Source organism: Tetrao urogallus, assembly GCF_951394365.1.
Source record: "Tetrao urogallus genome assembly, chromosome: 3".
In the NCBI taxonomy this organism is placed as follows: Eukaryota; Metazoa; Chordata; class Aves; order Galliformes; family Phasianidae; genus Tetrao; species Tetrao urogallus.
The window spans coordinates 57,708,615-57,719,623 of NC_136815.1; the positions used below are offsets into that span (position 1 = coordinate 57,708,615).

Sequence of the window (11,009 nt, forward strand, 5' to 3'; positions counted from 1 at the left end):
GGGTCCTCCTGAGGGGTGTCCGGGCTGCTACGGGAGGGCTGTGGGAAGGCTTCGCAGCTGCCGAGCTCGTGGTGACCTCTGGCATCTTGCTGGTGTAGGGCTAAAACGCGTGGAGCTCTGAGCTGAAGGAGCTTCCTAGCCGCGTGACTTTGACCGAGTTCTTAGTGCTGCTGTAAGAGCTTGCGAAGTGGGATCGTAATACTCTGGCTTTAGCCGTAGCCAGGTATTCTAATTTTTTTTAATTATTATTTTCTATTCTGCAGTGATCTGATGAATTCCAAAATGAAACAAAGCCTGAACGTGGAGAACCCGTCTGGATCTCTGCAGGTATGAGCTTTGAGGTGTTGCTGCTAGAATGCAGGAGCATGTAAAGAACAGAAAGTGCAAGGTGCAAGTTGGTGAGTGCTGTGTTGTGAATAACCTTGGTGTGTTTGAAGGTGTGCACTGTGATGTCTTGGAAATGGGCTGTTAGAGACACAAACCATATATCCACTTGAGGTATGCAACATGCTCCCACCTGACTTAATGCTCTTGTCTTGGGAATGCTGTATTCTGCTTGAGCAGATGTGTTTGAGTGCTCTTCAGTACACAACAAGGATGTATTAGCTTAAGTCTGAGGTAGCTTGCTGTCTTAAAGCTGTTGCTGGCCTGCTGCAGTTCAGTTACTGTGTTTAGGGCTGTGTGTAGGGCTCTACAGAGTGGGTTCTGTTGTGGGGGTGAGCTTACAGGTGAAGCCATCTTGGTTTGAGCATACTGTAATTGTTGTATGTCTGTAGGTTTTTCCTAGAACCGCTTTAATAAGTCTTAATTGCCTTGAGGTGATAGCAAAGCTTACTTTTTTTATTTCCCAGCTAGCTGTTTAAAAGTTACCTGAGATTATACTGAACTTACTTTTTTTTTTTAATTAAATGCAGACCTTGACTGGAACTGGAAAATATGACATAATGTAGTCTAATAGCACTTAAGTGAGATTGATTGCAACAAGAATTTATTAGTGAAAATGATCTTTGATAAGTCTGCTTTTTTTTTTTTCTGTACTTTCAAATACTTAATTGTCATGTGTTAAGTCAAGTATTAGTCAATAGTTCCCTGGCAGAGCATACTGAATGCTGGTCCTCAATAGCAGCAAGCAGTGTCTGACACAGTGTGATTCCTGTTCCCACAGTGGTTAGTGTTTGTCCTGCAGTTCAACAGCAGGGTAATTGGTGGCAGAAACTACCGTGGGAAAGGTGAGCTCCTGTCATACGAAGCATGGTGTGGATCGGCGACTTTCTCACGCTGGCGTGGCATTGTATTCTGGTTATTTTTGCTTGGTTTTCTGCCATTGTTTGCTGTCCCATGGTGGCCATGTAACCAACCCAATCAGAGAGCATTAGTGTAGGAAATAGATATTTACGTACAAGAAGAAAAGTAACAAATATATTGTTTATACAAAACAGTAGCCTGTCTGGATCCAAGCAAAGAAGTTGTGGCTTCACTTTGATTAACTGAAGCAACACCTTGTGTATAAATGAATACCATTTATGTGTTCATAGACAGTGAAACCACCAATAAAACAATGTAGCATGGTAAATAAACTTGCTATTGCAGCCTTTGTTTCTGTTCCCCCAGAGTGTAATACTGCTGTTGTCAAACATGGCTTTGGGAGCTTTCATTGTAGCACATGTAATATTGCTTTTCAACTGGCCTTGGAATGTAGTCATGCATTTCTGCCCAGTGGCCTGTTTAAGCTCTGTTGAGAAGACTGAGGGTAGAGATTGAGCTTGGCTTGATAAGATTACCTCTGTTGTAGAAGACTATATTCCCTTCTTTGCATAATCTTCAAAGTAGGTTAAAATATCATCTCTTTTTGAAGAGGTGAACAGTCCATTATGCTAATGGCAACATGGCAAACTGGAGTTTCAGTTTATGTAGGTAAGTGCGGCAACCCTTTGAAGCAGTGTTTCCTTTCTTTAGAAGTACTTCACAGACACTGCATGCAGTGCTGCCCCAAGACGGACTCTTAAAATGATTCAGCCTTCTGCAAAAGGTTGCCTGGTTGGAAGGTGTAATGAGGTAAGAGAATCATTTGTAGCTGTGTAATTATTTCTACTTGTACTGAAGCTTCAACTGAAAAAACATGTAATTTACTAATTAGTGACATAATCTAAGCTTACTGTTTTAGTAACAATACTTAAAATTAATAATTTTGGAGTATTTCAGGAAAACATTTGGGAATGTTCTTATAGAAAACATCCATTATAATCAAACTTTATGTAAGCTTGAAATATGTGAAGAAATTGGAGGTGGTAGTCTTACTTGCAGTCCTGGACAAGCTTGCACTTGCTAACTTGTATTAAGAAAACAATAAAAACATACATTTAAATGCTGCTCTGAAACTAAACCTGCTTTTGTTTTATGCAGAAGAAATCTTCAGTCAAGAGGAAACTCTGGAATAATAGGCTTACCTCTTCAGCTTGTAAAGCTGAGGAATCTGTGGACAGAGAGCAGGAAAATGAGAATACAGATGATGTCATTCAAGCTGTAGATCTCATAAAAAGTACGTGGTAATTCTAGGAATAATTTCTTGCTCTTTAAATGCTGTCTTTCTACTTGAAGCATAGTTGTTTTGTTAGGTAAGTGTTTTTATGTAGTGTTTGGGGGAGCTGATGATACTTTCCCACTGTAGTATGCTAAATGCAGTATAGTTGTCTGCTATTAAGAGTGGCTCCCAATACTGATTACCATGAACTCTCTGTGCAATGTTAAGTCTGGTAGTTCTCTACTTCAGCTTATCTATGGGCTTTCAACTGACTAAGCTGATATGAAGGTCTGTTTTGCTGTAGGGTGCTGATGCGGAAGCTCCTGAGTTTCTCAGGACTAATTATAAAATACTGTGGGTTTTGTGGGTGTTATGTTCAGTGTGGACAGTGACTTAAGAGTAAGACTCATGTCTTCCACATGCTGTAATATTTGGGACATCTTCTAGGAGACTCAGCCTATATAGCCACTAATAAATGTGGGATCTTTTTCTCTGAACTTGTGTTTCTCAATGTAAATGTGCTACTAAGTGTGTGGGGAAAACACTACACAGTTTCTATTCTTGCAGTATCTGGAATGCTTGTATGTGAGTTAGGTACCTTAAGGTGATCTGAGTTCAGTCCTAGCTTGGACTTACTGTAGCTTCTTACTTTAGAAAGTCCTTCATCTCAATATTGGAAAGAAGTGGCTGAAGAAAGGAGGAAGGCTCTGTATGAAGTGCTTCAAGAAAATGAAAAGGTAGCTGGTGAAAGTTAACTAACTTTTGTACCACCACCAGCTATTGTTCCTCTGTTTTAACAACACTGTTTTGTTCAATTCAGTTGCACAAAGAGATCGAACAAAAAGATGGTGAAATCGCCCGCCTAAAGGAGGAAAATGAGGAGCTCATGTCACTGGCTGAACACGTGCATTATTTGACCAGCATGATAGAGGTACTTAAAAGTAACATTGTAGGATGAAATATGAGAGATCTGCGAGGCTGTTATTAGCAAAGCATGACTTCATTTGTGTGCTGATAGAAATGTAGATTATTGTTTGAGCTGCTTTCCACAGGCTAGCTCTGACAAGAGGCATAAGAGCCCTTTTTGGGGAATTAGTTTTTTTCCAGCTTACACTTGGTTAAGGAGCTGCAGCAGTATCAGAAGTACTTGAGAGATATGTTCTCCAAAATGAAGATTCAACCTGTTGTCTCACAAGAACAGTCTGTGCATGTTAGAGATAGTGACATGCAAAGGAAGAGTTAACTTGCACTTTATTGGGATGAGTTAACTTTTTTGCCACTTTGTGGCCTAAGAAAAGCCTAATGTACAAAGCCTGTCTGCAAGGCTTATAAACTTGTAAACTGTAAAATGGCTTGTTTAATTAAAAGTGGTACTATAGATGCTAATATTGCTGAACTCAATAAAAATTGAAAAGTATGCTTGATCAGCAGAAGGTCTCAACAAAGAGCTGGGAACCAGAGCTTAGTTACAGCCTTACTCTTTTAAGGGAGAGTGCATCTCTGTGCCTCAAGGAAGATAAGTCACCTGCAAGAGCTAAGGCTGATTCCACTAGCTGCTGAATAGTTCTTGAAAACAACATGTTTTGTGCTTTAAATTGCAGACCTACAGTAGATTTAATTTCTGGAAGTAGCTGCTGTTCTTTCTCTCTGAGAGTTCCTTGGAGACTGGTAGCCTTGCTGCTGAGTCTGTGAAAGCAGGAATAGCTTGCCTATAGCAGCCCTGGAACTACAACAAATAAGCAGCCACGAAACCTGGATGTACATATGATCATCTAGTTGGTTAGTGTCTGCACTGAGCTCTCTTCTGACATAAGAAGCTGGGTGCCTGGCGGTCTACTTCAGTTATCTGATTGGACTGGACGAGTTGATCAAGTTTACTTCATGAATTTCACAGTAATCTTCAAGTTTCAGTTAGTGTGATTATTTAGATCAGTCTTAAGACTCCATTGATTTACTCCACCTGATATTTCTGTTATTCAGGGAGTGTTGCTTGTTACTGACAGACTCCCATGCAGAATTAATAAGCTTGAAGTAATGCTAAAACATTAATTGTATGTAAAACATTTTCAAATACATATTCTGAGGAATGAGGTATATGAACCATGTCATGCACTGTTTTAGTGATTACTAAACTCACTTCAGGCTGTCTTACTGGTTATTAAATTCATACAATCCCCTGTGGTTTTTCTAGAGGCTAACGGGGCAAGAATCTGATAATCTTGAGACACTGGAAAGTCTGGCTTTAGATGAATCCAAGCAAGAAAATGAAGAACTTAACCTTGGTGGTGATGCAGACAGCACTTCTTCAGAAGGGCCATCACAAGCATCGTGTGACTTAAGGAAGAGTGTCTTGCTTCAAGTGAAGGAAATTAACTAACAACTGTGACCTTAAGTAGGCTTATGTATGTGGATTCTTTTAATTGCAGACTTCCCCTTGAAAGGACATACTACATCTTCTCAGGTATAGAAACTCTTGCGGGATCATGAGGGTGGCTTTTAACTGAAATTATGTAGCAGGGAGTATCTCTATACTGCTTGTAAAACTTATTACAGGCTGCAATTAGTTGCTTGTTTAAAATGCAAATACTGTGTATTTCAAACTGTTGTTTAAGTATCAAATGGTCTGACATAATGCATGAGAACTGAGAAATAAATTTTTGCCTTACCAAAGCAGTGTCTTGTCTGAGTTGAGGAATGACTAATTTTAAGCTCCACAAGTTGATTGTGGCTACTGTAGATGGAAGTTCTCAGTGTATTTAGAAGGACTGCCTGGGCACTTCTGAACTCCCTTAATTTATTTTTATTTTATCCAGAATTCTGGAGAGCAGAATGGCTTGAGGGGAAGGGAAAAGCAAAAGCTGGAAAAAAACTTGAGTGCTGTTGGTGAGATGTAAGATTTTTATTTTTTTTTTTCTGAATGGATAATAAGACTTCAGATTGATTCTGAGGTTTAGTTAAATCCTTGCTTTGTTACTCTTAAATTATTGCTGCTGTCTTTTAAAGGAGCCTTTTCCAAGGCGTATAGGTGAAAGCTTAATTAGAAAATGGTAGGGTTTTTTTGAAATTTAAATTTGTCAGCTTATAGAATAGCTCAGTTGGAAGGGACCTGTGGAGATCAAGTCCAGATCCTGAGAGCTTTAGGAGCTAACCAAAAGTGTAAAGCTCGTCACTGATGGCAAAATTGTCAAAATGCTCTTGAGCTGCTGACAGCTATGGTGTTTACCACCTCACTAAGAAGCCTGTTGCAGTGTTCCACCAACCTCACAGTAAAGAATGCTTTATTAATGTCCAGTCTGAAACTCACCTGCATGTTTTGTGCTGTTGTTCTGTTATTGGTAATAAAGGAGCAGAGCCTGCTGCCTCTTGAGGAGAGCAAACAGAGGGAGACCACTCAGACTTGTGTACTCTGCCTCTCCTAGCAAGATGTAGCTTTCAGCCCTGTTACAAGCTTTACCTTCTTTTGTGTGCTTTCAAAGGCCTTAGTATCTTTCATACTGTGGGGGTCAGAACTGCATCAGTGCAATTATAGCAAGAGGACTGCCTCTGTTCACTGCTGGGCTATGCTTTAACACCCCCCAAATGTGGTTTGCCCTTGGCTGCCAGGACATGCTGCTGGCACATGCTGAGCCTGCTGTCACCACCTCCAGTCACTTTCTGCTGAGCTGCTCATCTCCTACTCTGTACCTGTGCCAGGCATTACTTTTCCAAACACAGAACCCAGCAATTACCTTTAAACATCGTGCTATTGCTATTACCCACTTCTCCATGGTAACTAGATCCCTCTGAAGCCTCCCCTGGATGCTCTTGCTCGCTCTTCAGCAGCTGTTCTGAGAACTTGATAAAGATGAAGTAGCCATGCTTCAGAGCTGTTCCAAATGGAAACTTGCTGTCTGTTTTCAGAGTACTGTTCTTGATATTTACCAAGGGATGAGGCAGTAGGTTTGCCAGTACAGTGTTTACAAATGTTTCTCTTGTAAACACTTAAAGACTTGAAGTGTTTACAAGAACAAAAGGTACACTTCAAAAACTTTTGAGGACCTTATCTGATAGCCGTATACAGGAATTAAGTATTTCCAGCTCCAAGTGCTGAGGTACAAGGGAGAGTAGTGCAAGCTTTCTAGTCTTGGGTGGGATCTTGGCAGTTGTTTGGCAAGGGTCTTCCTTGGACAGGCTCTAAAAGAAGGTGGTGGCAATTGCAATACCTTGTGAAGAGCTTAATGCAGAATGCAATGCTGCATGACTTTCAGCTGGCTGAAATAATCAGGGATTTTAGTTAGTGGGTTTCTAACAGACTTTCCCAAAACAGGTGCTTCAGGGCATGCACAAATGCCTTCAGAGCTATCAGATTGGTATTTTTAGATTTCTTCTGTATAATATTGTTTCCACATGGGTGCCAGTTAACACCTGTTTCACAACACATTTAAATGGGTATATTGGAATCATTACAGGATTTCTGGCTTCCATTTAGTCCTGAATCTGGTGAGCAAAGCAAGGCATCGTGTTTTCCTGGGAATGTAATAAACAAAAGATTACACCCTTCAGTTGTGCTCAGAGGACTAAACATAATTCTTTCCATCGCAGGTGTTTCCTTTAACTTGCGATAATGCAATGCTCTACTGAACAAAAGTAAAACAAAAAAACCTAACAGCTTGGATAACGGCTAACTTTTGTAGAATAATTTTCTTTTTGGGGGAGATGGGTAATATGGTCAAGTGACCTTATTGCCTGGATTCTAAGGTAGTGAAGGTTTTTCATGCCAAAGTAGTTAAGCAGTAGAAGCTGAGGAAACAGTTTTAACTTTTCATAGCAGGCCTTTTATGCAGTGGAATTGAAATTAATTATTTGTAGTTTCTTCTTAGGTAGCGTTATTTTCAACATTTGGAGTAGTTTATGTTTCCTCAGAGCCATAGAAGACTATGAAGTTTCGTACATAATTCCTTGGCAAGTTAGACCAAGCGAGTGGAGGCAGCTGTTGGAACTTTTTTCATGTTTTGGTGTTTTCTAATTGATACAACACAAGCTTGAATGCTTGATAAAACAATTGTCAGAATGCTCTAAACCCAGAATTCGCATGCACCATCTTCATCTTGCATTTGTCTCATCTTCATTAAAACAGCCAAGAATGTTTATTAGATCTGAATCGTGTACTGTTTTTTGATTAAGTTCAAGTAACAAAGGAAAGATGCTTTTGAGTACCTGGATCTTTCTTTGAGTTGAGAAGGACTTTGTGCTAAGTAAATCTTTCATGTCATTCATATATTCTGCATACCCTGCAGCATTTGGCCGGCCTGTGATTAGAACACCTCTTACTTTCAAAAATACACAGGTCAGTTAGTAATTACAGCATGCTTGCACTGGACAACTCCAATGCATACTGGGGCAATTATCAGAGAAACTAGTTTTGTTACTGAAAAAAAAAAACATACTGTGAGAAGACCAGCTGTGAGAGATGAACTGTGGCTTGGAAGCTGAATCTGTATGTGTTCTTTGTTGCGGATGTATTGGACCTTGATCAAGTAATATCTCCTTGTTATATCAGAAATATTAACTATAGAAACATTATTGGGAGCCTTGTGCTGCTGCATTCATCGCTGTTTAAAAATGTCCTAAAACAGTTGTTTCATTTTTTTTTGTCCTGAATTCATTTTTTTTAAACATACATGCATTGAAGTTGTCTTATCAAAGTACGAGAACTTTCTATGTGTGGAAAAACTTGTCAGATGTGTGGAAGTTATATGTAGGTTATATGTATCTGTTACAGACATCTGACCTTTTATTTCTGTTCAAATATGTAAGGAAACTTTCACTTACCACAGAAGCACAGCTCTGTAGCTGAAAAGCATCACTAAAGATAAAGGCATTTCATATCCAGCTAAATTACAGAGAACACTGTCATGCAAAGCAAAATTATCAGTTCTGGGACCTAAGTAGAGAAGGTGATTTTTCCAAGAAGTCATAAATGCCTTTGTGCAGCCACCTAACCAGCATGCTGCCTCTTTTTCATTGTTCAGCCTGTGGTCACAGTTTGATCTTTTGCTGATGGACCTTAAAGTTTCACAGATGTGGGATGCATTTACTGGGTCCTGGCACTTTTCCACAAAGACATGTGCACGCCTTGAGGACAGAATGTCAGGTATGTAAGACTGAAGTGTTGTGAGTCTGGACGTGTTTCAGGAAGGAACAGCTGTGCCTGGACTAGCAGAGACAAGTAATCGTTGGTTTGGAGGGGGCTCATGTTAGGAAGAATGTTTTAGCTGGAAGACAAGCTCAGCAAAAATAACCATCTCAGTGCAGAAGTTCATTGTATTGAAGACAATGCACAGAGAAGTGAATTAGACCATAATAACTCCTTGGCTGGACAACTAAAATCACTTGATGTTTGGCACTGTATTGCTTGCCTGAGTGACCACAGCACTGACATGTGCTGCAGCTTACTTTGCAGCCTGCACACAAATAAGAAAAAGAGATCAGTTTAGTTTTTTTGTTTTTTTTTTCAAAGGAAGTACACTGTGTATTCATTTACTTTTCCTTAAGGGCTGTCTGAGGTTGTTTTTAGAACTGAATTTGAGATTTTGAGCAGGTTTAAAAATCTACCAAGCCCTCATGTTATTAGTGCTCTGTTCCTGCTGAGACTGAATTGCATTGTTACCAGCTCTTTCTTCAGAAATCATTATTGTGTATTGTTAACTTATGTTTCCATTTGTGTAATAACAGGGTAGTTGAGAAATGATAAGGATGAGGAAATGATAAGAAAACTCTATTTTCTGCTGCTTTGTAGATCTGCCAACTGACCATGATGAAATGTGATTGGTCATGTTCAAGGCCAATCCCCTGGGGACAGCCATACCTCTGGGGCACCTAAATCAGCTGAAGAGGAGCACTATGGGTTCTATCATCAGGTAGGATTGCAAATTGAGGTCCATATATAGGATACACAGTCCAGCAATCCTACAGACTTCTAGTTTTGAATGTTTCATGTAATAATCAGTATTTAACAGACTGCAGCATGGAGCAAAGCTACATTAGATGGCTTTTTGGAGGCATGCTGATTCCAGGAGGAATCTTACGGATGGCAACGAGAAGCTCTGGGCAGGCAGATTGCTTCTGCTGCTGTAGCTGGAGGCTGTAGGTGACTGTATCTACTGGGCAGAACCCAGCAATGCTAACAGCATGGTGAAAACCATGGTAGCTCACAAAAAGTGTGAGGGGTAAAAAATAAGAACAAGCCACTGACACAAACACCAGGCAAATTCGATTCCTGAGAGCACTTAACCTGGCGTGCTCCTTAGACTCCACTGCTGCTGAGTTACTTTGGTCCAGGAAATGTTTTCTTCACATACTTTTCTGGGGTGCCCTGGACCTAGTTTTAATAGGTTTTTAGAAGGCTCAAGGTGTTCACTTTCTCAAGAATATGTAACACTGAGGGCAGAAACTGCTGAGATTCCTGTTTGGTTACTTAAACTGAATGTAGGTTTTTTTTCCTGTATGTTGTCACAAATCATGTTAAGACAAGACTTTTTCTTTTAGAAAAAAAGTAAATAAAAGAAAGCTAGTGCTTAAACTTACCTTTAGCCTTTATACATCTATATGCCAGGTTCAAGCTTGTCAGTCTCAGGTACCACAATGAAAACCAAACTCTGTATCTCAATGTTTGCACTCAGATATCTGTGAATTTCCTCACTGAGTCTGAGGGCGCAATTTTCTCATAACCATTTGGTGTGAGCTGTATATATGGGGCTTCTAATAATTAGAATACTATAGTGGATGAGCTTTACAGTAACAAACTCACTTAAACTACAGTGAGACAGAAGCAACACCATCAACTCCATTTAGTGTAATACCTGTACGTGTGAGCAACCGATGTTCTCTGTAGCTTTGGCTTTTTGATCTTCAGGTACTTCTGCATACCTCAGCTCAGTTCAGAATGCAACACCTACATAGCTTTTCCCCCCAAAAATTGCATTCTGCTCTGTGATGCACAAACTGTAGCCAAGCAAGCTTTTGATAGGATCTGATGACAGATAGAAGAATATAAGAATATTCCTGGTTTCTTTTTGAACACTGTGTGCTTCTTGCTGATGCTCTGAGACAGGAGGAAGGGTGCCCACACAGAGACACTTGAAGCAAACAGAGGAGGAGTGCTAAGGGGATGCACTCTTCACCTTGCTTCAAAAATACTATTTTAGTTTAGAACTTTTTTAATGTGCTTTTGTTCACCTTACAGAGATACAACTAAGAGCAGTCACTTTCACTACTGCTTCATCCCTCTATTTTTCCAAACTTTCTGATTTGTGTGTCTATTTCTGTTACTAAAACAGCTTGCTGCGTACCTTCCCTTGGCCAACAGAAAAAAGGAACTTGCAGCAGTTGTGTATACAAAAACATGAGCTAGTATTGTACCATTTCTATGCCCCTCAAGATATTGCAGTTCTGTCTGCCCTCACACAAATAAGCTGTGTGTTTGCTGTGTGTATTACTTGCTTGCTCA

The 11,009-nt window shown here is 39.9% G+C and overlaps 1 protein-coding gene across 1 annotated transcript; it reads left to right on the forward strand.

Annotated features, from left to right (window-relative positions):
- Window positions 1–270: 270 nt before the first annotated feature.
- GMNN (geminin DNA replication inhibitor) lies at window positions 271–4,898 on the forward strand (the record flags this gene model as incomplete). The annotated part of the gene is made up of 6 exons (XM_079533888.1): window positions 271–327; window positions 1,957–2,055; window positions 2,404–2,539; window positions 3,176–3,258; window positions 3,342–3,452; window positions 4,713–4,898. The coding sequence occupies 6 exons, from the start codon at window positions 271–273 to the stop codon at window positions 4,896–4,898; spliced, it is 672 nt and encodes a 223-aa protein (XP_079390014.1).
- Window positions 4,899–11,009: the final 6,111 nt, after the last annotated feature.